The 25,068-nt window shown below is 58.9% G+C and overlaps 3 protein-coding genes across 4 annotated transcripts in view; 2 read left to right on the forward strand and 1 right to left on the reverse strand.

The window, feature by feature from the left end:
• The window catches only part of LOC130263322 (E3 ubiquitin-protein ligase BRE1B-like), a 21,435-nt gene extending 18,336 nt beyond the window's left edge, over positions 1 to 3,099 (reverse strand). Inside the window, exons 1-4 of the mRNA XM_056510828.1 lie at positions 3,051 to 3,099; positions 2,090 to 2,496; positions 1,460 to 1,981; positions 513 to 652 (exon numbers count right to left, since the gene is read on the reverse strand). Of these exons, the coding sequence (XP_056366803.1) occupies positions 513 to 652; positions 1,460 to 1,981; positions 2,090 to 2,496; positions 3,051 to 3,099 (1,118 nt within the window). The remainder of the gene's footprint in view (positions 1 to 512; positions 653 to 1,459; positions 1,982 to 2,089; positions 2,497 to 3,050) is intronic.
• On the forward strand, positions 2,491 to 9,737 carry EFNB3 (ephrin B3). Of its 2 annotated transcripts, XM_056510319.1 has the most exons (6): positions 2,491 to 3,741; positions 7,728 to 7,785; positions 7,915 to 8,005; positions 8,645 to 8,737; positions 8,815 to 8,853; positions 8,939 to 9,737. In XM_056510319.1, the coding sequence occupies exons 1-6, from the start codon at positions 3,644 to 3,646 to the stop codon at positions 9,208 to 9,210; spliced, it is 651 nt and encodes a 216-aa protein (XP_056366294.1). In that variant the 5' UTR covers positions 2,491 to 3,643; the 3' UTR covers positions 9,211 to 9,737. The 2 variants fall into 2 exon arrangements, with proteins under 2 accessions (XP_056366294.1, XP_056366293.1); XM_056510318.1 differs by having other exon boundaries at positions 7,728 to 8,005.
• A 2,928-nt stretch (positions 9,738 to 12,665) lies between these two features.
• Positions 12,666 to 24,143, forward strand: LOC130263323 (cuticle collagen 2-like). The gene is made up of 4 exons (XM_056510829.1): positions 12,666 to 12,803; positions 14,493 to 14,736; positions 19,623 to 19,683; positions 24,025 to 24,143. Exons 1-4 carry the CDS (start codon positions 12,666 to 12,668, stop codon positions 24,080 to 24,082), a joined length of 501 nt encoding a protein of 166 aa, XP_056366804.1. The 3' UTR covers positions 24,083 to 24,143.
• Positions 24,144 to 25,068: the final 925 nt, after the last annotated feature.

Genomic DNA, 25,068 nt, shown 5'->3' on the forward strand with positions numbered 1-25,068 from the left:
TTGGGGTCCAGGATACCTGGGCCTTCTCATGAAGGAGTTTTTGGCAGTTCTGGACACCTGGGTCACCTTTTGAGGGGAATTTTTGGGTTCCTGAACACCTGGGTCACCTTTAGAGGGGATTTTGGGGGTCCAGGATACCTGGGTCACTTTTTAGAGGGGAATTTTTTGGGGTCCTGAACACCTGGGTCACCTTTAGAGTGGATTTTGGGGACATCCTGAACACCTGGGTCATATTTTGGGGACATTCTGAGCACCTGGGTCACCTTTTGATGGGAATTTGGGGGTCCTGAACACCTGGGTCACCTTTAGAGTGGATTTTGGGGGTCCTGAGCCACCTGGAGCTTCTTTTGAAGGAATTTTTTGGGGTTTCTGGACACCTGGGTCACCTTTAGAGGGGATTTTGGGGACATCTTGAGCACCTGGGTCACCCTTTGGGGACATCCTGAGCACCTGGGTCACTTTTTGAGGGGATTTTGGGGGGCTCAGGGACCCCTGGGTCTCATCCCCCCCACTCCTGCCCCCCCAGGTCGGGGCAGTTCCTGGTCAGTGGTGACACTGATGGCTTTGTCACCGTCTGGGACACCCTGACCCCCCCTGGGGCCGGGGACCCCCCCGAGCTGCCCCCCCTTTGTCGCTTCCGCGCCCTCCGGGACTGCGTCAACGGCACCAGGTAACCCCCAAAAAAACTGGGGATCCCCCCCCTAAAATACCTCTGACCACCCCAAAAATCCAGGGCCTGTCCCCCCAAAAAATCTAGACCACCCCAAAAATCTGAGACCCCCTCCCCAAATTGTCCCCTTGGTCACCCCAAACCCGTCAGATTGTTCCTCTAAGTTTTCACCCCAAATCCACTCAAATTCCCACAAACTTCCCCAAATTTCCACCCCAAATCCCCCAATTTTTCACTGAAATCCCCCAAATTTTCACCCCAAATTTCTCCTCCATCCTCCACCCCAAATCCCCCCGACTTCCACCCCATATCCCCCAAATCCCCCGCAATTTCCACCCCAAACTCCCCCAAATCCCCCAATTTTTCACCGAAATCCCCCAAATTTTCACCCCAAACTCCTCCCCTAAGTTCTCCAAATTTCCCTCTCCAATTTCCACCCCAAATCTCTGCAATTTCCACCCCAAATCTCCCAAATTTTCACCCCAAATTTCCTCTCCATCCTCCACCCCAGATCCCCCCAATTTCCCCCCCAAACTCCCCGAATTCTTACCCCGACCTCCCCCAGATTTCCCCCATTTCCCACCCCAAATCCCCCGATTTTCACCCCAAATTTCCCCTCCATCCTCCACCCCAGATCTCCCTGATTTCCACCCCATATCCCCCAAATCCCCCCAATTTCCCCCTCAAACTCCCCGAATTTTTACCCCGACCTCCCCCAGATTTCCCCCCACATTTCCCACCCCAAATCCCCCGATTTTCACCCCAAATTTTCCCCCAATTTCCCGCAGCCTCCACCCCTGGCTGCCCCTGCTGGCCACGGCCTCGGGCCAGCGGCTGTTCCCGGCGCCGTGGGACAGTGACAGCGAGGAGGGGACAGAGGAGGGGCCGGCGCCGGGAGGGGACATCCGGCTGCAGCTCTGGTGGTGGGGACCCGAATCTGCGGGGGACAGCGGGATTGGTGACTGTCACCCCCCTGGGGACACTGAGTGTCACCTCCCTGGGGACACCAGAGACTGTCACCCTGGGGACAGAGGGATTGGTGACTGTCACCCCCCTGGGGACAGTGGGATTGGTGACTGTCACCTCCCTGGGGACACTGAGTGTCACCTCCCTGGGGACACCAGAGACTGTCACCCTGGGGACAGCGGGATTGGTGACTGTCACCCCCCTGGGGACACCGGGATTGGTGACTGTCACCTCCCTGAGGACACTGAGTGTCACCTCCCTGGGGACAGAGGGATTGGTGATTGTCACCTCCCTGGGGACACCAGAGACTGTCACCCTGGGGACAGCGGGATTGGTGACTGTCACCTCCCTGGGGACACCAGAGACTGTCACCCTGGGGACACTGAGTGTCACCTCCCTGGGGACACCAGAGTGTGTCACCTCCCTGGGGACAGTGGGATTGGTGACTGTCACCTCCCTGGGGACAGTGGGATTGGTGACTGTCACCTCCCTGGGGACACCAGAGTGTGTCACCTCCCTGGGGACAGTGGGATTGGTGACTGTCACCTCCCTGGGGACACTGAGTGTCACCTCCCTGGGGACAATGGGATTGGTGACTGTCACCTCCCTGGGGACACCAGAGACTGTCACCCTGGGGACACTGAGTGTCACCTCCCTGGGGGCACTGGAGATTGTCACCTCCCTGGGGACAGTGGGATTGGTGACTGTCACCTCCCTGGGGACACCAGAGACTGTCACCCTGGGGACACCGGAGATTGTCAACTCCCTGGGGACACCGGAGGTTGTCACCTCTCCAGGGACACTGGTACTGGCAATTGTCACCTCCCTGGGGACACCAATTGTCACCTCCCTTGAGGAAACTAAGTGTCACCTCCGTGGGGACACCAAGACTGGCAACTGTGACCTGCCTGGGGACACCTGGACTGGTGATTGTCACCCCCATGGGGACACCGATTGTCACCTCCATGAGGATGGCAGGACCAGCGATTTTCATCTCTTTGGGGACACTGATTGTCACCTCCCTGGGGACACCGATTGTCACCTCCCTTGAGGACCTCGAGTGTCACCTCCCTGGGGACACTGGGACTGGTGATTGTCACCTCCTTGGGGACAACAGCCAGGACACCCCCAGGGACTCCATGACCATGTGTCACCTGTCTGGGGACACCCTCAGGGACACCGGGAGCAGCCACCCCAGGGACAGTGACTGTCACCCTTGGGGGACACAAATGTCACCCCAGCTCCCGGTTGTACTAAAGACATTGTGACTGTCACCCTCTGTCACCCGTGTGGGCTGTCCCAGAGGGAGGCGTGGCCAGGGCTGCCCCTCCCCCTGCACCCCAAAATCTGCCCCACCCCCTCAGGGGTCCCCACGCTCCAATTCGCGCGTTGCCCCTTTAAGAGCCCCCCCCACCTCCCCAAAGGGGGCGGGGTCTGTTCCTAAGCAGCTTCACTGTCACCATGGCAACGGGGAGGGTGTGATGTCACCATGGGGGTTGTGTGGCGCTGCTGGCCACGCCCACCGCACGGGCAGCCCTGGGTGGGTGTGGCCAAGCTACCTTTTGACCACGCCCCTTTCTAAATTGCCACGCCCCTTTGTAATAACTGTGCTTAACTGCTAATCCATGCTAATTAACCCTAAGCCACGCCCCCAGACAAGCCACACCCACCTCCCATGGACAAGCCACGCCCTATGACCACACCCAGCTGAGACCACGCCCCTTTAATAACCCAGCTGAGACCACGCCCCCTTATTATGGAGTCACACCTGCGGCCCCACCCCTGCTCCAAACCCCGCCTTCTGAGCATAAACCACGCCCCCAGATAGCCACGCCCCCTCCTAAAGCCCCGCCCCCGCAGCCGGCGCGGTCGCAGCCGGGGCGGCCCCGCGGGGACCCGGGTTCGAGTCCGGGCCGGGCCGGGGTCGGGGCCGGGGGTCCTGGCGGGGGTCGCAGCCCCCTCCCGAGGCGGGGCCGGGCCCGGAGCCCCCTCCCGAGGCGGGGGGCGATGGCGGGGCGAGCGGCGGCGCTGCTGGTGGCCGTGCTGGGCGCGGGGGCCGCGGGGCTGAGCCTGGAGCCGGTGGTTTGGCACACGGGGAACCGGCGGTGAGCGCGGGGGGCGGGGGGGAGGAGGGGATTGGGGGGTTCCGAGGGTTTGGGGGGGACTGGGGGGTTTTGGGGGACCGGGACTTTGGGGGAACTGGGGGCATCTGGAGGGGATTGGGGGGTTCAGAGTGTTTGGGGGGCCCGGGACTTTGGGGGGTTTGAGGGAATTGTGGGGAGGAGGAGATTGGGGGGTTCAGAGGGTTTGGGGGGTACTGGGGGGACCGAGACTTTGGGGGGTTTGAGGGGATTGGGGGATCTGGAGGGGATTGGGGGGTTCGGAGGGTTTTGGGGGGACTGGGGGGTTTGGGGGGACCAGGACTTGGAGAGTTTTAGGGGGTTTCGGGATCTGAGTTGTGGGGGACACTCGGGGGGATTGGGGGGTTCAGAGGGTTTGGGGGGGACTGGGGGGACCGGGAATTTGGGGGGTTTGAGGGGATTGGGGGGCACTGGAGGAGATTTGGGGGGCTCAGAGGGTTTGGGGGGTTTTGGGGGACTGGGACTTTGGGGGGTTTGGGGGTATCAGGAGGGGATTGGGGGGTTCAGAGGGTTTGGGGGGCACTGGGGGGGGCTGGAGGAGATTTGGGGGTTCGCAGGGATTGGGGGGGACTGAGTGGTTCAGGGGTTTGGGGGTCCGAGGGGCTGGGGGGGTCTTGGGGGGCCGAGCCTCTCCCTGAGGAGATTGGGGAGGGGTCTTTAGGATTTTTGGGGACGGGGAGATTGGGGGGTTCACGGTTTGGGGGGCATCGGGGAGCCTTGAGGGGTTCAGGAGACTGTGGGATTGTGAGGGGGGTTCGCAGGTTTTGGGGGGCATCGGGGGATTGGGGGGTCTGGGGGGTCTTTGGGATATTGGGGGGGTGTTGAGGGGGTCTTGAGAGACTCGGGGGGTGGCGAGAAGATTTTGGGGGGTCTGGAGGGGACTGAGAGAATTGGGGGCGTCTGGGGGGTTTTGTCACCTTGTCACCCCAAGAGATGGGGACGTGGGGCGGTGACACGTGGGGTGACACCAGGGAGCTGTGCTGTGACTGTGGGTGACAGTGTGTGAGGCTGTGTGACACCCTGAGTGACCCTGAGTGTGATACAGTGACAGTGTGTCTGACACCGGGTGACACCCTGAGTGTGACACTGTGATTATGTGTGACACCCTGAGTGACACCTGACCCTGTGACAGCCCTGAGTGTGACACAGTGACACAGTGACAGTGTGTGTGACACCGGGTGACACCCTGAGTGTGACACAGTGACAGTGTGTGTGACACCGGGTGACACCCTGAGTGTGACACTGTGATTATGTGTGACACCCTGAGTGACACCTGACCCTGTGACAGCCCTGAGTGTGACACAGTGGCACAGTGACAGTGTGTGTGACACTGTGTGACAATGTGACTGACACTGTGACACCATGACAGTGTGTGTGACACCCTGAGTGTGACATCATGACAGTGTGTGTGACACTGAGTGTGACACCCTGTGACACTGGTGACACCATGTGACACCCTGAATGCGACACAGTGACAGTGTATGTGACACCGGGTGACACCCTGGCTGTGTGGCGCTGACAGCCGCAGTCCCACGCTGTCACCCCCCTCGGGTGCCCCCGGCCCCGGGTCCCCCCTGCTGCGTCCCCTCCCCCCACCCGGCCCCCCACGGAGCGAGTGGGGGAGGGGCAGCGGCGCCGTTCCCACGGTGACAACAATGGCTGCCCAACCCCCACAGCCCTGCGGGGGCGCCTGACGGGGTGTCACCGTGACGGGGGTGTCACTGTGAGGGGTCCATAACAGGGGTCACAATGTCACAGTGTCACACACAGGTTGTCACACACAGTGTCACACAGTCTCACAGTGTCACACAGTGTCACACACAGTGTCACACAGTGTCACACACAGTGTGTCATACACAGCGTCACACAGTGTCACAGTGTCACACAGTGTCACATACAGTGTCACACAGGGTCACACAGTATCACACACAGTGTCACACACGATGTCACACAGCCCCACACATGTTGTCACACACATTGTCACAGTGTCACACACAGTGTCATGCTGTCACCATGTCACACACACAGTGTCACACACGTTGTCACACACCGTGTCTCACACAGTGTCACCGTGTCCCCGCAGGTTCCTGGCGGACGGCGGCTACGTGCTGTACCCGCAGTGTCACACACAGTGTCACAGTGTCACACACAGTGTCACATAATGTCACACATGTTGTCACACACAGTGTCTCACACATTGTTACAGTGTCACACAGTGTCACACACACAGTCATACACAGTGTCACACAATGTCACACACCGTGTCACACACAGTGTCTCACACAGTGTCACTCACGCTGTCACCATGTCCCCACAGGTTCCACACACAGTGTCACACACAGTGTCTCACACATTGTTACAGTGTCACACAGTGTCACACACAGTGTCATAGTGTCTCACACAGTGTCACACAGCGTCACAGTGTCACATACAGTGTCACTGTCACACACAATGTCACACACAGTATCACACACAGTATCACACACAGCGTCACACACAGTGTCACAGTGTCACACAGTGTCACAGTGTCACACATTGTCACTGTGTCCCCGCAGGTTCCTGGCGGACGGTGGCTATGTCCTGTACCCGCAGTGTCACACACAGTGTCACAGTGTCACAGTGTCACACAGTGTCACAGTGTCACACGTCACCGTGTCCCCGCAGGTTCCTGGCGGACAGCGGCTACGTGCTGTACCCGCAGTGTCACACACAGTGTCACACACAGTGTCACACAGTGTCACAATGTCACACACAGTGTCAGTGCCACTCACGTTGTCACCGTGTCCCCGCAGGTTCCTGGCGGACGGTGGCTATGTCCTGTACCCACAGTGTCACACACAATGTCACACACAGTGTCACAGTGTCACAGTGTCACACATTGTCACCGTGTCCCCGCAGGTTCCTGGCACACGGTGGCTATGTCCTGTACCCGCAGTGTCACACACAGTGTCACACAGTGTCACAGTGTCACACAATGTCACACAGTGTCACCGTGTCCCCGCAGGTTCCTGGCAGACGGCGGCTACGTGCTGTACCCGCAGTGTCACACACAATGTCACACACACAGTGTCACACACAGTGTCACAGTGTCACACGTTGTCACCCTGTCCCCGCAGGTTCCTGGCGCACGGTGGCTATGTCCTGTACCCGCAGTGTCACACACAGTGTCACACAATGTCACACGCTGTCACCGTGTCCCCGCAGGTTCCTGGCGGGCGGTAGCTACGTCCTGTACCCGCAGTGTCACACACAGTGTCACACACACAGTGTCACACAATGTCACACAGTGTCACCCTGTCCCCACAGGTTCCTGGCGGACGGCGGCTACGTTCTGTACCCGCAGTGTCACACACAACGTTACACACAGAGTGTCACACACAGTGTCACAGTGTCACACGCTGTCACCCTGTCCCCGCAGGTTCCTGGCAGACGGTGGCTATGTCCTGTACCCGCAGTGTCACACACAGTGTCACAGTGTCACGTTGTCACCGTGTCCCCGCAGGTTCCTGGCGGACGGCGGCTACGTGCTGTACCCGCAGTGTCACACACAGTGTCACACACAGTGTCACACAGTGTCACAATGTCACACACAGTGTCAGTGCCACTCACGCTGTCACCGTGTCCCTGCAGGTTCCTGGCGGACGGCGGCTACGTGCTGTACCCGCAGTGTCACACACAGTGTCACACGCACAGTGTCACACACAGTGTCACAGTGTCACACAGTGTCACCCTGTCCCCGCAGGTTCCTGGCAGACGGTGGCTATGTCCTGTACCCGCAGTGTCACACGCAGTGTCACAGTGTCACACACAGTGTCACAGTGTCACACGTTGTCACCCTGTCCCCGCAGGTTCCTGGCGGACGGCGGCTACGTGCTGTACCCGCAGTGTCACACACAGTGTCACACACAGTGTCACACACAATGTCACACGCTGTCACCGTGTCCCCGCAGGTTCCTGGCGGACGGCGGCTACGTGCTGTACCCTCAGATCGGCGACCGGCTGGACCTGGTGTGCCCGGGGGGCGCGGGGGGGGCGCAGTACGAGTACTACAAGCTGTACCTGGTGGGGGGGGCGCAGGCGCGGCGCTGCCAGGTGCCCCCCGCCCCCACCCTGCTGCTCACCTGCGACCGCCCCCAGCGCGACGTGCGCTTCACCATCAAGTTCCAGGAGTTCAGCCCCAACCTCTGGGGACACGAGTTCCGCCGCCAGCACGACTATTACATCATCAGTGAGCCGTGACGTCATCGCCCGCGGGGGGGGGGGGCGGTGATGTCATTGTGGGGGTTGTGATGTCATCAGGGAGGGGCTGGAGGGTCGGGGGTGACAGCGTGGGGGGTGTTGGATGGGGTGTTGGGTTGTCGTCGGGGTGTGGCGGTGATGTCATCAGCGTGGTGATGTCATCGTGAGGGGTGGTGATGTCATCACGAGGGGTGGTGATGTCATTGCCCAGGGTTGTGATGTCATCAGGGAGGTTCGGAGGGTCTGAGGTTGTTTCGGGGGGGTCTTGGGGCTCTTTCATCGCCAGGGAGATCCCTGTGATGTCATCAGGGTGTGATGTCACCAGGGCGGTGATGTCACCAGAAGCACGAGTGATGTCATCTGGGGGTTGGTGATGTCATCAGGGATGTGATGCCATGGGGAGGTGAGAGTGATGTCGTTATGATGTCATCACTCATCTTGTGATGTCATCAGCGTGTGACAGAGTGAGGCTGTGACATCACCGCGGTGGGTGATGACATCACAGGGGAGCTGTCACCAGGGTGTGACATCACCAGAACATCAAGGGGAGGGTGTGACCGGTCTGTGACATCACGGGGGTTATGATAGGCATGATGACGTCACCGATGACGTCACGGTATCCCCGCAGCCACCTCGGACGGGACCCCCGAGGGGCTGGAGAACCGCCAGGGCGGGGCCTGCCTGACCCGGGCCATGCGCGTCACCCTGCGCGTGGGACAGCGTGAGTGACCCCGCCCCCATCCCCGCCCCTCCCCCGCCCCGCCCCGCCCCCTCCTCACCTTCCCCTCCCCCCCCCAGGCCCCGGGGCGGAGCCGCTGCCGGACCAGGACGGGACAGGTAAAGGTGGGGGGAGGGGTAGGGGGGGAGGGGCTTTGCTCACCTGAAGCCCCGCCCCTGACCCCTCCCCCCACCCCCTTCACAGGTTCAGCCAATCAGACGAGCCCGCCCGGGCCGGGCCCTCCCCCCTCGCGCGGGGGGGCGGTGCTGGGGGGCGCGGGGGGAGGGGCGGCGCTGCTGGCGCTGGTGGGGGCGGGGGGGGCCCTGTGGTGGCGGCGCCGCCCCCGGAGACCCCCAAAAACCCCACGGGGCGGGGGAGGGGCCGGGGCGCGGCCCCGCCCACACGGCCCCGCCCACCCCCTGCGCGAGCTGCCCCTCCCCCCCACCGCCCCTCCCCCCGCCTATTACAAGGTATGAGATGGGGGGAGGGGCAGGACCCCAAAACAGGGGAGACCCCCCCAAAAAAGATGGAAGGACACGCCCCGCCCTGAAGCTCCGCCCCCTTGGGGCAAAGAGGAATGAAGGACCCAAAAAAGGAAGAATTTGCCCCAGAATGCGGCCGCAGGCGGGAAGGGGGAGGACCCCGGATGCCGGTGGGCGGGGCTGAGCCGGGAGGCGTGGCCTGAACGGGGCGGGGTCGCTAAAAGGGCGTGGCCTATCCATATATGGTGCTGTCTGTGGGGCGTGGTTTACCAAATATGGGCGTGGCTTCACCTGGGGGAGGCGGAGCTTGTGCAGCTTTGAGGCGTCACCCCCGGAAAGGGGCGGGGCTTGTTCCTGCCGCCCCCATTGGCCACGCTAAAAGCCCCGCCCACCGGAAGTGGCGGCAAAGGGGGCGGGGCTTTCCCCGCCCACCAACATGGCCGCCGCCAAAGCGGATGAACCGGAAGTGGCGTCAAAGTGATGGAGGGCCGGGTTTCCTTTGTGACGTCACGCGTGGGGGCGTGGCCGCTGCTGATTAGAGCGTTTTGTGCAATTAACTCCGCCCCTTCCTGTCAATCAAACGGGGTGGGCGGGGCTTGGGAGGAGGAGTTTGGCGCCCCCTGGCGGTTCCCATGGACATGGGGAGGGGGGAGAGGGCCCCAAATTTTCATTTTTTTCCCTTAAAATCCAAAATTTCCCCATTCCAGCCTCCCGTTTTCGGACCAAATCCCTCATTTTGTTGCCCAAAAAATTAATTTTTAAGGTCAAGCCCTGTCTTTAATCAAACTCCGCATTTTTAGGGTCCCAAATCCTTATTTTAGAGAAAAAAGAAATTAATTTTTAGCATAAAAAAAACCTTTTAGTGTTTAAACCTTTATTTTCAGAGTCCAAACCCTCATTTTTAGGGTCTCAAAACATAATTTTAAAAAGTTCAAGTCCCATTTTGGGGCTAAATCCCCAATTCCTGCTCCCAAAACGTGCTTAAAGCTCCAATTTTAATTTTTCTACTTAAAAGTGGGGTTTTTTTTCAGCTCAAAATCTCAAATTTTTTAGTTAAAATCCACATTTTTGGTGTTCAAAGCCTCATTTTGGGGTCCAACCCCACATTTCTGGGCCTAAAAACATGAATTTAATGTCCAAAACTGCATTTTCTCTCATTTTGGAGGCCAAAAGTCATTTTTTAGGAATAAAACTCCTGGTTTAGGGTTTAAACTCCGTTTTTGGGCCAGAAAAATGTGATTTTTAGGGCCAAAAGCCTCATTGTAGCCTCAATTCTTCATTTCCAGGATCCAAAATCCCAATTTTGGGTCCAAACCCTCAATTTTAGGGTCAATTCTTTCTCTTTTGGAGTAGAAATCCACAGATTTTGGGTTCAAGGCCCAAATTTTAGGGCCAAATTCTCTATTTTTAGGATGAAATCTTGAGGGTTTAAAAGTATTTTTGGGCACAAAAGCCTCATTTTTATCAGATCTCATATTTTGGTCCCAAAAACCTCTTTTCAGGCTCTTTTGGGTCCAAACTCTCAAGTTTAGGGTCCATTTCTTCTCAAAGTTAAACCCCCTATTTTCAGACCCTATTTTAAAGACAAAAATCCTCATTTTTTTGCCAAAAACTTCTTTTGGGACTCCCAAATCCTCATTTAAATGCCCACAGCTGATTTTTTGGGGAGAAGAAAAAAAATCATTTTTAAAAAAAATCGTTTTTAGGACCTAAAATCTCCTTTTTGAGACCAAAACCCTTTTCAGGAGGACAAAACTATGAATTTTAAGGCCAAACTCCCAGTTTTTGGAAAAACAATTTTAATTTTGAAGGTCCAAATCCCATTTAAAGGCCAAAACTCTTCATTTAGGACCACGTGCCTCATTTTAAGGTCTAAAAACTTCTATTTTTGGCCCAAGTTCTGATTTTTAGAGTCCAAAGTTCCCTTTACCGATTCCAACCCCAGTTTTGGGCCATTTTAAGCCTTTTTTGGGTCCAAATTCCCCTTTCTGAGGCCTCCCCAACCAGCTCCCGCTGTTGCCATGGCAACGGGCCGGCGCGCCCCGCTGTGACGTCACGGCAGCGCCGGCCAATCAGAGCGCGGCTCGGCCGTTGTTGCTGGGGGAGGGTCACGTGAGGGGGGCGGGGGCGCGCGCGGGGGGGGGAGGGAGCGTCACGTGACCTCGTGACTGACAGGACCCCCCTCGGGGTCCTCGTGCCCGGGGTCACGTGATCGCCCCTGGAATTCCCGAATTTCCCCCGGCGAATCCCAAATTTCCTCGTGCAAATCCCAAATTTCCCATACAATCCCCAAATTTCCTCGTTTAAATCCCAAATTTCCTCGTGCAAATCCCAAATTTCCCCATTCAAATCCCAAATTTCCCATTCAAATCCCAAATTTCCCCATGCAAATCCCAGATCTCCCATACAAACCCCAAATTTCCTCGTTTAAACCCCAAATTTCCCATACAAACCCCAAATTTCCCATACAAACCCCAAATTTTCTCGTTTAAATCCCAACTTTCCTCGTTTAAATCCCAAATTTCCTCCTATAAACCCCAAATTTCCCACACAAACCCCAAATTTCCTCGTTTAAATCCCAAATTTCCCATACAAACCCCAAATTTCCCATACAAATCCCAAATTTTCCCTGCAAACCCCAAATTTCCCCGTGCAAACCCCAAATTTCCCTGTGCAAATCCCAAATTTTCCCACACAAACCCCAAATTTCCTCCTATAAACCCCAAATTTCCCACAAAAATCCCAAATTTCCTCGTTTAAATCCCAAATTTCCCATACAAACCCCAGATTTCCCATACAAACCCCAAATTTCCCTGTGCAAATCCGAAATTTCCCACACAAACCCCAAATTTCCTCCTATAAACCCCAAATTTCCCACACAAACCCCAAATTTTCCCTGCAAATCCCAAATTTCCTCCTATAAACCCCAAATTTCCCACACAAACCCCAAATTTCCCACACAAACCCCAAATTTCCCTGTGCAAATCCCAAATTTTCCCACACAAACCCCAAATTTCCCACACAAATCCCAAATTTCCCGCACAAATCCCAAATTTCCTCGTGCAAGGAGCCCTTAAACCCCCCTCCCTTCTCCCCCCCGGTGGCACGCGGGGACAGCGGGGTTAAAAACGGGACCCCTCCCCCACCCTCCGCCCCTCCCCCACCCGGCCGGGGCTCCCGGGGGGGCGGGGCCATGCCGAGGGGGGCGGGGCGAGGAGCGGGGAAGGCCACGCCCCCTTTGGGCACGTGCGGCCCCGCGCGCTGCTCGAGGGGCGGGAAGGGGGCGGGGCTTGGCGGAGATGCCGCGCGCTGATTGGCCGGTGCAGGGGAGGGGCGGGGTTTGGCGGAGCTGCCGCGCGCTGATTGGCCGGTGCAGGGGAGGGGCGGGGCTTGGCGGAGCTGCCGCTCGCTGATTGGCCGGTGCAGGGGAGGGGCGGGGCTTGGCGGAGATGCCGCGCGCTGATTGGCTGCGCTCGGACGGGGCTCCCGCCATTGGCTGCAGCGCGGTGTCCTCAGCGCGGCCCCGCCCCCGGCGCTGGCAGGGCGCCCCCTGCTGGTCCCAGTGCTCCCAGTCCCGGTGTCGCCCTGTACTGGTCCCAGTGCCAGGTTATACTGGGCCCAGTGCCTCCCAGTGCCACCCTCTACTGGTACCAGTATAACCTGGTACTGGTCCCAGTGCTTCCCAGTCCCAGTGTGCTTATACTGGGTCCAGTGACTCCCAGTGCCACCCTCTATTGGTACCAGTATAACCTGGTACTGGTCCCAGTGCTTCCCAGTCCCAGTGTCATCCTGTACTGGTACCAGTACCGGCTTATACTGGGTCCAGTGCCTCCCAGTGCCACCCTCTACTGGTCCCAGTGTTTCCCTGTACTGGTCCCAGTGCTGGGTTATACTGGTACCAGTACCGGCTTATTCTGGTATCAGTACTGGCTTATACTGGTTCCAGTACCAGGTTAAACTGGTACCAGTACTAGCTTATGCTGGTCCCAGTACCAGGTTATACTGGGCCCAGTGCCACCTTCTACTGGTCCCAGTGCCTCCCAGTGTCGCCCTGTACTGGTCCCAGTGCCTCACAATCCCAGCACCATCCCATACTGGGTCCCAGTACTGCCTTATACTGGGCCCAGTGCTTCACAGTGCTGGTTTATACTGGTCCTCGTGTCTCATAATCCCAGTGCCATCCCATACTGGTCCCAGTACCACTTCGTACAAGTCCCAGTGTCTCCCAGTGCCGTTCTGTTGTGGTCCCAGCACCTCCCAGTCCCTGTGTCACCCTGTACTGGTTGTTGTACCAGTTTATACTGGTCTCAGGCTCTCCTAGTACTGGACTGTACTGGTCCCAGTTCCTCCCAGTGCCTCCCAGTGCCACCTCATTCCCAGTCCCTCAGTCACCCTATACTGGGCCCCATAATTTCCAGTGTGATTCTATACTGGTCCCAGTGCTTCCAGATCCCAGCACCTTTCAGTGTTCTGTCATCCCCTCCCAGTCCATTCCAGTCCATCCCAATCCATCCCAGTACTGCCCCAGTGCCTTCCTATCCAACTCCAGTCCCTCCCAGTTCCCCCCAGTCCCTCCCAATCTCCCCCAGTCCATCCCAGTTCCCTCCAGTCCATCACAGTTTCCTCAGTCCCTCCCAGTCCCTCCCAGTCCATCCCAGTTCCCTCCAGTCCATCCCAGATGATCCCAGTCTATCACAGTTCCCTCAGTCCCTCCCAGTTCCCCCTAGTCCCTCCCAGTCTCCCCCAGTCCATCCCAGTTCCCTCCAGTCCATCCCAGTTCCCCCCAGTCCATCCCAGATGATCCCAGTCCATCACAGTTCCCTCAGTCCCTCCCAGTCCATCCCAGTTCGCCCCAGACTATCCCAGTCCATCCCAGACGATCCCAGTCCATCCCAGTCCCCCCAGTTCCATCCCAGTTCCACCCCAGTCCCTCCCAGTCTCCCCCAGTCCATCCCAGTTCCCTCCAGTCCATCCCAGTTCCCCCCAGTCCATCCCAGACGATCCCAGTCCATCCCAGTTCCCCCAGTTCCCCCCAGTCCATCCCAGTTCCCCCCAGTCCCCCCGGCCGCCGCCGCGGTGGGCGTGGCCTCGCGGGGGAAGGGGGCGTTCCCCCGCCGGGATGGGCGTGCCATATCCATATATAGACGCTCCATATCCATATATGGGCGCGCCATGTCCATATATGGTCAGTCCATATCCATATATGGGCGTGTCCCCCTGTCCCCGCCCCCTCTCTGGGCGTGGCCTCCCCCCGGCTGGGCGGCGCTGCCTCCGAGGGGGGCGTGGCCTCGGCGAGGGGGCGTGGCCTTCGCCCGGTGGGCGGGGCCGGGGGCGGGCCCGGGGCGGGCGGGGCGCGCGGCTCTCGGGTCCTTTGTTTGAGCGAGGCCGGAGCCGCGGAGCCGCCGCAGCGCCGGGGCCGGGCCGGGACCCCCGGCACCCCCGGGACCCCCCCGCGGCCGGCACCTCCCGGGACACCGGCGGCACCTCCCCCCGCACACGGCGGCAGCGGCAGCGCCGCAGGTAAAGCGCGCGGGGAGAGCGGCGGGGAGCGGGCGGCCGGGCCGCGGCCTCACTGAGGGAAGGGGGGGGGTGGGGGGGGGTGTGTGTGGAGCTGAGGGGGGGTTTGGGGAGGGGGTGTCAGCTGAGGGGAATTGGGGGTGGGGAGGGGGAATGTGAGGGGAAATGAGGGGTCCCGGGTGGGGGGGTGAAAGCTGAGGGGGAATTGTGGGGGGGGGGGTTTGGCGTGAGGGGAAATGGGGGGGGGGGGCTGGGCTGAGGGGAGGGGGGGGGTCAGAGGTGAAATTTGGGGGGTGGGCTGAGGTAAAATGGGGGTGAAATGAGGGGTCAGGGCTGAGGGGAATTGTTGGGGGGGGGTTTGAGGGACGTGAGGGGGAAAGTGAGGTAAAATTGAGGGGTCCGGAATTGGGGGAACTGAGGGGAAATGGGGGGTCTGGGGGCTTGGGGGGGCTCCCCTGAGGTAAATTGGGGGGGAATTGAGGGGGGGGGCGTCAGGGTTGAGGTGAATTTTGGGGGTTTGGGGAAAGGGGGGGTCAAAGCTGAGGTGAAATTTGGGGGGTTTGGGTTTAGGGGGGTAAAAGCTGAGGTGAAATTTGGGGGGTTTGGGTTTAGGGGGGGTCAAAGCTGAGGTGAAATTTTGGGGGGTTTGGGTTTAGGGGGGGTCAAAGCTGAGGAGAAATTTGGGGGGTTTTGAGGGGGGGGTAAAAGCTGAAGTGAAATTTGGGGGTTTGGGTTTAGGGGGGGTAAAATGAGGTGAAATTTGGGGGGTTTTGAGGGGGGGGGTAAAAGCTGAAGTGAAATTTGGGGGATTTTGAGGGGGGGGGTAAAATGAGGAGAAATTTGGGGGGTTTTGGTTTAGGGGGGGTAAAATGAGGTGAAATTTGGGGGGTTTTGGCGGGGGTAAACTGAGGTGAAATTTGGGGGGTTTGGATTTAGGGTGGGGAAAATGAGGTGAAATTTGGGGGGGGGCTCAAATCTGAGGGGAATTTGGGGGGGTCTGTTCCTGTTTGGGTGTTTTTTTGGGGGGGGGGGCTCAGAGCTGGGGGGTAAAATGAGGTGAATTTGGGGGAGGGTCAAATCTGAGTTAAAATTTGTGTGTCTGGATTTTTGGGGGTAAATTGGGGGTTCTATTCCCCCCCACACCCCAAAATTATTTGGGGGTTGTCTGGGCTGAGTAAATTGGGGGGGTTTGACCCCCCTGGGGTGAATTTTGGGGGGCTCTGAGCTCAGATAAATATGGGGGGGGGGGTCCTGGATTGAGGTGAATTTGGGGGGGGGGTTTTGCTTTCCCCAAAATTTTTTGGGGGGTTTTTGAGCTGAGGTAAATTTGGGGTGTCTTGGGGGTTTTGAGGGGTATTTGGGGGTGTCAGGAAAGGGGTGGGGGGAATTTGGGGAGTCTGGGGAGGGTTTGGGTGTCCTTGGGGGAATTTGGGGGTGTCTGAGGGGGAGATGGGGGAATTTGGGGTGTCAGCAGAAGGTCTGGGGTGGTTTTGGGGTGTTTTTTGGGGTGTTTTGGAGGTGTTTTTGGTTTTTTTGGGGTGTTTTGGGGGTGTTTTTGGTTTTTTTGGGGTGATTTGGGAGTGTTTTTGGGGGTGTTTTTGGAGGTTTTTTGCGGGTGTTTTTAGGTTTTTTTTGGGGTGGTTTCAGGGTGTTTGGTTTTTTTGGGGGTATTTAGGGGTGGTTTTTTTGGGGTGTTTTTGGGGTTTTTTTTTGGGGTGATTAGGGGGTGTTGTTGTGAGTGTTTTTTTGGGTGTTTAGGGGTGTTTTTTTGGGGTGATTTTGGCGGGTTTTTTGGGGTGTTTTTTGGGCTGAATTCAGGGTGTGTTTTGGGGTGATTTTGGGGTGTTTTTTAGGCTGATTTAAGGGTGTTTTTGGGGTGTTTTTAGGGTTATTTTTGGGGGTGCTTTTGGGTTTTTTGGGGTGATTTCGTGGTGTTTTTGGGTGGTTTCAGATTGTTTTGTGGTGGTTTTGGGGTGATTTTGGGGTGTTTTTGGGTGTTGTTATGGGTGTTTTTGGGGTGTCAGGAGAGGATTTGGGGGTGCTGAGGTGTCTGGGAGGGTTTAGGGTGCCTGGGGGGGGCTCAGGCAGGAATTTGGGGGTGCCAGGGAGGGGTTGAGTGTTTGAGGTGCCTTTAGAGGAGATTTGGGGTTTTTGGGGTGTTTGGGGGGTTTGGTTGTGGTTTGGGGGGGTCAGGCCTGGCCTAAACACTCCTGGGGGTCCCCAAAAGAGAGCTGGGACCCCCCAAAAACACCTGGGAATCCCCAAAAACACATCTGGGACCCCAAAAAACACACCTGGGACCTCCAAAACACATCTGGGAACCCCAAAAAACACACCTGGTACCTCCAAAACACACCTGGAAACCCCAAAAACACACCTGGGGCCCCAAAAACACACCTGGGGGCCCCAAAAGAGAGCTAGGACCCCCCTAAAAAACAGACCTGGGACCCCCAAAACACACCTGGGAACCTCCAAAAACACACCTGGGGGGCCCCAAAAACACACCTGGGACCTCCCAAAAACACACCTGGGGGGCCCCAAAAGAGAGCTAGGACCCCCCCAAAACACACCTGGGACCCCCCAAAAACACACCTGGGGGGCCCCAAAACACCCCTGGGACCCCCCCAAAAACTCACCTGGGACCTCCAAAACACACCTGGCCCAAAACACACCTGGGCCCCAAAAACACACCTGGGGGGCCCCAAAAACACACCTGGGACCCTCCATAAACACACCTGGGGGCCCCAAAAGAGAGCTAGGACCCCCCTAAAAAACACCTGGGAACCCCCAAAACACACCTGGGACTCCCCAAAAAACACACCTGGAACCTCCATAAACACACCTGGGATCCCCAAAGTCACCTGGAGCCCCCCCAAAGTCACCTGCCCCCCTCCCCCAGCCCCCCCCGGCAGCGCCCTGGGCTGGGCTGGGCGCGGCTCCTGATAAGGCGGGTGTGGGAGCACTGGGAGGGCAGGACTGGGAGCACTGGGAGCACTGGGGGCTGGGAGCAAGGGTGAAGGTGCACTGGGAGCGGGGTAAGGGCTGTACTGGGAGCACTGGGGCTGTACTGGGAGCACTGGGAGCACTGGGAACTGGGTAAGGGTTGTACTGGGAGCACTGGGAACTGGGTAAGGGCTGTACTGGGAGTACTGGGAGTGGGCTAAGAGCTGTGCTGGGAGGGACTGGGGCTGTACTGGGAGCACTGGGAGCAAGGGTGAAGGTGCACTGGGAGCGGGGTAAGGGCTGTACTGGGAGTACTGGGAGTGGGCTAAGAGCTGTGCTGGGAGGGACTGGGGCTGTACTGGGAGCACTGGGAGCAAGGGTGAAGGTGCACTGGGAGCGGGGTAAGGGCTGTACTGGGAGTACTGGGAGCGCTGGGAACTGGGTAAGGGCTGTACTGGGAGCACTGGGAGCACTGGGGGCTGGGAGCAAGGGTGAAGGTGCACTGGGAGCACTGGGAGCGGGGTAAGGGCTGTACTGGGAGCACTGGGAGCGGGGTAAGGGCTGTACTGGGAGCACTGGGAACTGGGTAAGGGCTGTACTGGGAGCACTGGGAGCGGGGTAAGAGCTGTGCTGGGAGCACTGGGAGCGGGGTAAGGGCTGTACTGGGAGCACTGGGAACTGGGTAAGGGCTGTACTGGGAGCACTGGGAGCGGGGTAAGAGCTGTGCTGGGAGCACTGGGAGCGGGGTTAGGGCTGCACTGGGAACACTGGAAACAGAGTAAGGGCTGCACTGGGAGCACAGGGAGGGCAGGGCTGGGAGCAAGGGTGAGGGTGCACTGGGAGCACTGGGAACTGGGTAAGGGCTGTACTGGGAGCACTGGGAACTGGGTTACAGCTCTACTGGGAGCACTGGGAGCTGGGTAAGGGCTGTACTGGGAGCACTGGGGGCGGGGTAAGGGCTGTACTGGGAGCACTGGGGGCGGGGTAAGGGCTGTACTGGGAGCAGGGTTAGGGCTGTACTGGGAGCACTGGGAGCACTGGGGGCGGGGTAAGGGCTGTACTGGGAGCACTGGGGGCAGGGTAAGGGTTGTACTGGGAGCAGGGTTAGGGCTGCACTGGGAACACTGGAAACAGAGTAAGGGCTGCACTGGGAGCACTGGGAGCACTGGGAGCTGGGTAAGGGCTGTACTGGGAGCACTGGGAGCTGGGTAAGGGCTGTACTGGGAGCACTGGGGCTGTACTGGGAGCACTGGGAACAGGGTAAGGGCTGTACTGGGAGCACTGGGAGCAGGGTTAGGGCTGCACTGGGAACACTGGAAACAGAGTAAGGGCTGCACTGGGAGCACTGGGAACTGGGTTACAGCTCTACTGGGAGCACCGGGAGCTGGGTAAGGGCTGTACTGGGAGCACTGGGAGCGGGGTAAGGGCTGTACTGGGAGCACTGGGAGCAAGGGTGAAGGCTGTACTGGGGAGTACTGGGAACTGGGTAAGGGCTGTACTGGGAGCTGGGGATGGCAGATACTGGTCATACTGGGAATGGAGGCGGCCATACTGGAGATATTTGGAACTGGGAAGGCGAGCACTGGTCATACTGGGGATACTGGGAACAGCAGTACTGGTCATACTGGGGATACTGGGAACAGCAGTACTGGTCATACTGGGGATACTGGGAGCAGTAGCACTGGTCATACTGGGGATACTGGGAACTGGGAACAGCAGTACTGGTCATACTGGGGATACTGGGAGCAGTAGCACTGGTCATACTGGGGATACTGGGAACAGCAGTACTGGTCATACTGGGGATACTGGGAGCAGTAGCACTGGTCATACTGGGGATACTGGGAACTGGGAGCAGCACCCTGGGCTCACACTGGTCCCAGTATGGCACTGGTGTGGGGGGAAGGGGTTTCCCAGTGCTCCCAGTAAGGCTCTGTCCCCTCCCCCAGTCCCAGGCCATGGCTGGAGCGTAGCCCCTCCCCCACCGGACCGGAACAGACCCTCGGACACGTGAGTGCCCCTCCCCCCACGGCCCCGCCCTCCCGCCGGGTGTGACACCAGGTGTGACTGTCACATCTGTCCAGGTGTGTGTGACACCAGGTGTGACTGTCACATCTGTCCAGGTGTGTGTGTGTGTGGCACCAGGTGTGACTGTCACATCTGTCCAGGTGTGTGTGTGAGATACCAGGTGTGACTGTCACATCTGTCCAGGTGTGTGTGACACCAGGTGTGACTGTCACATCTGTCCAGCTGTGTGTGTGTGTGTGTGTGACACCAGGTGTGACAGTGTCACATCTGTCCAGGTGTGTGTGACACCAGGTGTGACTGTCACATCTGTCCAGGTGTGTGTGTGTGTGTGGCACCAGGTGTGACTGTCACATCTGTCCAGGTGTGTGTGTGTGACACCAGGTGTGACTGTCACATCTGTCCAGGTGTGTGTGTGTGACACCAGGTGTGACTGTCACATCTGTCCTGTGTGTGTGTGTGACACCAGATGTGACTGTCACATCTGTCCAGCTGTGTGTGACACCAGGTGTAACAGTGTCACATCTGTCCAGGGGTGTGTGTGTGACAGGGTTTGCACACCTGTCCAGGTGTGTGTTACACCCTACGACAGTGTCACACCTGTGTCACCTTTCTAGGACAGTGTCACACATGTCACCTCTAGAGGACAGTGTCACACATACATTAGACACCTGTCACCTGTCTAGAACAGTGTCACACACATGTCGCACCCTAGGGCAGTGTCACACCTGTGTCATTTCTGTAGAATGGTGTCACACTCGTGTCACCTACACAGGGCAGTGTCACACGCATGTCATACCTGTAGAACAGTGTGACACACAGGGCAGACACATGTCACCACTCTAGGACAGGGTCACACACACGTCACCTGTCTCAGACAGTGTCACACCTGTGTCACCTCTCTAGGACGGTGTCACACCTGTGTCACACACCAAGGACAGTGTCACGCTTGTGTCACACCCCTAGGACAGTGTCACACCTGTGTCACACCCCTCAGGCAGTGCCACACACATTAGACAAATGTCACCTCTAGAACAGTGTGACACGGATCTGTGTCACCTCTCTAGGACAGTGTCACGCTTGTGTCACACCTTTAGAACAGTGTCACATTTGTGTCACCTCTCTAGGACAGTGTCACACCTGTGTCACACACCAAGGACAGTGTCACGCTTGTGTCATCTTTCTAGGATGGTGTCACACCTGTGTCACACCCCACGGACAGTGCCACACACATTAGACAAATGTCACCTCTAGAACAGTGTGACACGGATCTGTGTCACCTCTCTAGGACAGTGTCACACCTGTGTCACACACCCAGGACAGTGTCACATTTGTGTCACCTCTCTATAACAGTGTGACACAGATCTGTGTCACCTCTCTAGGACAGTATCACACCTGTGTCACACACCAAGGACAGTGTCACACCTGTGTCACCTCTCTAGGATAGTGTCACACCTGTGTCACACACCAAGGACATTGTCACATCTGTGTCACCTCTCTAGGACAGTGTCACACCTGTGTTACACCCCTAGGACAGTGTCACACCTGTGTCACACACCCAGGACAGTGTCACACCTGTGTCACCTCTCTAGGACAGTGTCACACGTGTGTCACACCCCTAGGACAGTGTCACACCTGTGTCACCTCTCTAGGACAGTGTCACACCTGTGTCACACACCCAAGACAGTGTCACACGTGTGTCACACCTCTCTAGGACAGTGTCACACCTGTGTCACACCCCTAGGACAGTGTCACACGTGTGTCACCTCTCTAGGACAGTGTCACACGTGTGTCACACCCCAAGGACCCTCTCCCGCCCCCCCCCCCCCCGCTGTCCCCCCCCTCCCCCGCGTGTCCCCGTCACGGCCACACCCCCCCCGCCCCTCCCCCCCACCCCCGCAGGAACCGGTGACTCAACAGCCCCTCCCCCACCGTCTGCCCCACCCCCCCCCGCGGCGGACTCCCCGTTGTCACCCCATTGTCACCCCAGGGCCACCCCCTAGTCCAGGGGACAGCGGTGACACGGGTGTCACACGCCTGTGTCCCAGCTGTGCCACTCGGTGGGGTTGTACCTGTCCCCAGGTGTCCCCTGTCCCCGTGTCACCCCACGCGTGGGTGTCCCCGTGTCACCCCGTGTGTCCCCGGCTCGTGTCCCCACGTGCCCCTGGGTGTCCCCGTGTCCTTCCTGGGTGTCCCCACGTGTCCTCCCCGTGTCCCCATGTCTGTCCCTCTCTCCGCCTGTCCCTGTGTCCCCAAGCGCCCTCTCTGTGTCCCCCCGTGTCCCCAATGTCCCATTTCCTGTGTCCCCCCGTGTCCCCCCCAGCCCATGTCCCCTCCCTGTCCCCTCCGTGTCCCCCCAATGTCCCATTTCCTGTGTCCCCCCGGTGTCCCCAATGTCCCCCTGTGTCCCCACCTCGTGTCCCCCCCACCCCATGTCCCGTGTCCCCAATGTCCTATGTCTGTGTCCCCCCACACCCCGTGTCCCCAATGTCCTCCAATGTCCCCCGGTGTCCCCAATGTCCCCCCCGTGTCCCCCCCACCCCATGTCCCGTGTCCCCAATGTCCCCCCACACCCCAATGTCCCCCCGTGTCCCCAATGTCCAATGTCTGTGTCCCCCCACCCCGTGTCCCCAATGTCCCCCCCACCCCATGTCCCCTCCGTGTCCTCAGTGTCCCCCCACACCCCGTGTCCCCAATGTCCCCCCATGTCCCCCCGTGTCCCCAATGTCCCCCCGTGTCCCCCCGTGTCCCCTCCGTGTCCCCCCCCCTCCCCGCCGGGATTCCCCCTCCCCTCCCCCACCCCGTTCCGTCACCGGCATCCGGCTGACGTCACCGTGCCAGGAGGGGGGGGTGGGGGGGGGGGGGGAGGGGAGGGGACACCCACGCGGGGCCCGGGTGACTCAGGCGGTGTCACCACGCGGTGACGGGGACACGGCAGCGGCACACGCGGGGCCGGCGGCACCCGGGACACACGCGGTGAGGGGTCACCCGTGGCGTGGGGGGGTCACTCGTGGCGTGGGGGGTGGTCAGGGGGGGTGGGGGAGGGGCGGGGGGCAGCGGTGGTTGTGTGTGACCACGGGTCACACGTGGGGGACGGGGGGGGGGTCACGCGTGGGTCACCGTGGTCACTCTGGTTGTGGGGCATGGGTGGGTGTGGGTCACTCTGGCTGTGGGTCACTCGTGTCCGTGGGTCACTTGTGACTGTGGGTCACTGGCTGTGGGTCACTGGTGTCCATGGGTCACTCTGGTTGTTGGTCGCTGGTGACCGTGGGTCACTCTGGCTGTTGGTCAGTCTGGTTGTTGCTCACTGGTGGCCGTGGGTCGCTCTGGTTGTTGGTCACTCTGATTGTTAGTCACTGGTGGCCGTGGGTCACTCTGGTTGTTGGTCACTGTGGCCATGGGTCACTCGTGTCCATGGGTCACTCTGGTTGTTGGTCACTCTGGCTGTTGGTCACTGGTGGCCGTGGGTCACTCTGGCCGTGGGTCACTCTGGTTGTTGGTCACTGGTGGCCGTGGGTCACTCTGGCTGTTGGTCACTCTGGCCGTGGGTCTCTCTGGTTGTTGGTCACTCTGATTGTTAGTCACTCGTGTCCGTCGGTCACTCTGGCCGTGGGTCACTCTGGTTGTTTGTCACTCAGCTTGTGGTCACCTGTGTCCGTGGGTCACTCTGGCTGTTGGTCACCCTGGTTGTTGCTCACTGGTGGCCGTGGGTCACTCTGGTTGTTGGTCACTCTGATTGTTAGTCACTCGTGTCCGTGGGTCACTCTGGCTGTTGGTCACTCTGATTGTTAGTCACTGGTGGCCGTGGGTCACTCTGGCTGTTGGTCACTCTGGTTGTTGCTCACTGGTGGCCGTGGGTCACTCTGGTTGTTGGTCACTCTGGTTGTTAGTCACTGGTGGCCGTGGGTCACTCTGCCCGCGTGTCCCACGCGCGCGTCACGTGCTGCCGTGTCCGTGTCCCACGCGTGTCACCCCGGGGGTGTCCCGGGCTCCGGTCACGTGTCCGCCCGTGTCACCGTGTCCCGGATTGTCGCCGTCCCCTTCCCGCTCCCCGTGGGCGTCGCGGGGTGCCCTCGGCCACGCCCCAAACCGTGACGTCACGGGAAGGCCCCGATATTCCCCCCTAGGGGCGGCCATGACGTCACAGCGGGGGGGGGGTGGGGTGGGGAAGGCCCCAAATTGTCCCCAAATGTCCCCAAATCCCCCCCCCCGCGCTTCTCCCCATTCAGCCCCGCGGGGGGGGGCGTGGCCCCGCCTTGCCCCGCCCCTCCCCTCTCCCCATTGGCCAGCACCGGGCTGACCCCGCTCCCCATTGGCCGCCCGCAGGCAGAGCCGGAGCCGGACGGGAGCGATGATTGGCTGCCGCCCGAGAGGCGCGCTGTGATTGGCCGCTTCCCGGAGAGCGTCGCGGCAGCGGTGAGGGGGCGGGGCCTGGCCGGGGGGGCGGGGCCTGCGCGGGGGGGCGGGGCCTGCGCTGCGTGGGAAGCACCGCCCACTTCCGCACCACGTGACGGCGGCATCGCCAGCGGGGCGGAGCCTAAAACTGCCCCTAAAAGTGCCCGGGAACTGCTCCTAAAACTGCCCCTAAAAATGCCCCAAAACTGCCCTGAAAGTGCCCCAGGACTGCCCTAAACCTGCCCTTAAAAATTCCCTAAAACTGCCCTAAAACTGCCTTAAAAATTCCCTAAAGCTGCCCCTAAAAATGCCCCAAAACTGCCCTGAAAGTGCCCCAGGACTGCCCTAAAACTGCCCTAAAACTGCCTTAAAAATTCCCTAAAGCTGCTCCTAAAAATGCCCCAAAACTGCCCTGAAAGTGCCCCAGGACTGCCCTAAAACTGCCTTAAAAATTCCCTAAAGCTGCCCCTAAAAATGCCCCAAAACTGCCCTGAAAGTGTCCCAGGACTGCCCCTAAAACTGCCCTAAAACTGCCTTAAAAATTCCCTAAAGCTCCCCCTAAAAATGCCCCAAAACTGCCCTGAAAGTGCCCCAGGACTGCCCTAAAACTGCCTTAAAACTGCCCCTAAAAATGCCCCTAAAACTGCCCTGAAAGTGCCCCAAGACTGCCCTGAAACTGCCTTAAAAATTCCCTAAAGCTGCCCCTAAAAATGCCCCAAAACTGCCCTGAAACTGCCCCTAAAAGTGCTCAAAAACTGCCACTAAAAATGCCCTAAAACTGCCCTGAAAGTGTCCCAGGACTGCCCTAAAACTGCCTTAAAAATTCCCTAAAGCTGCCCCTAAAAATGCCCCAAAACTGCCCTGAAAGTGCCCCAGGACTGCCCTAAAACTGCCTTAAAAATTCCCTAAAGCTGCCCCTAAACTGCCTTAAAAATGCCCCTAAAACTGCCCTGAAAGTGCCCCAGGACTGCCCTA

Source organism: Oenanthe melanoleuca, chromosome 25 (assembly GCF_029582105.1).
Source record: "Oenanthe melanoleuca isolate GR-GAL-2019-014 chromosome 25, OMel1.0, whole genome shotgun sequence".
In the NCBI taxonomy this organism is placed as follows: Eukaryota; Metazoa; Chordata; class Aves; order Passeriformes; family Muscicapidae; genus Oenanthe; species Oenanthe melanoleuca.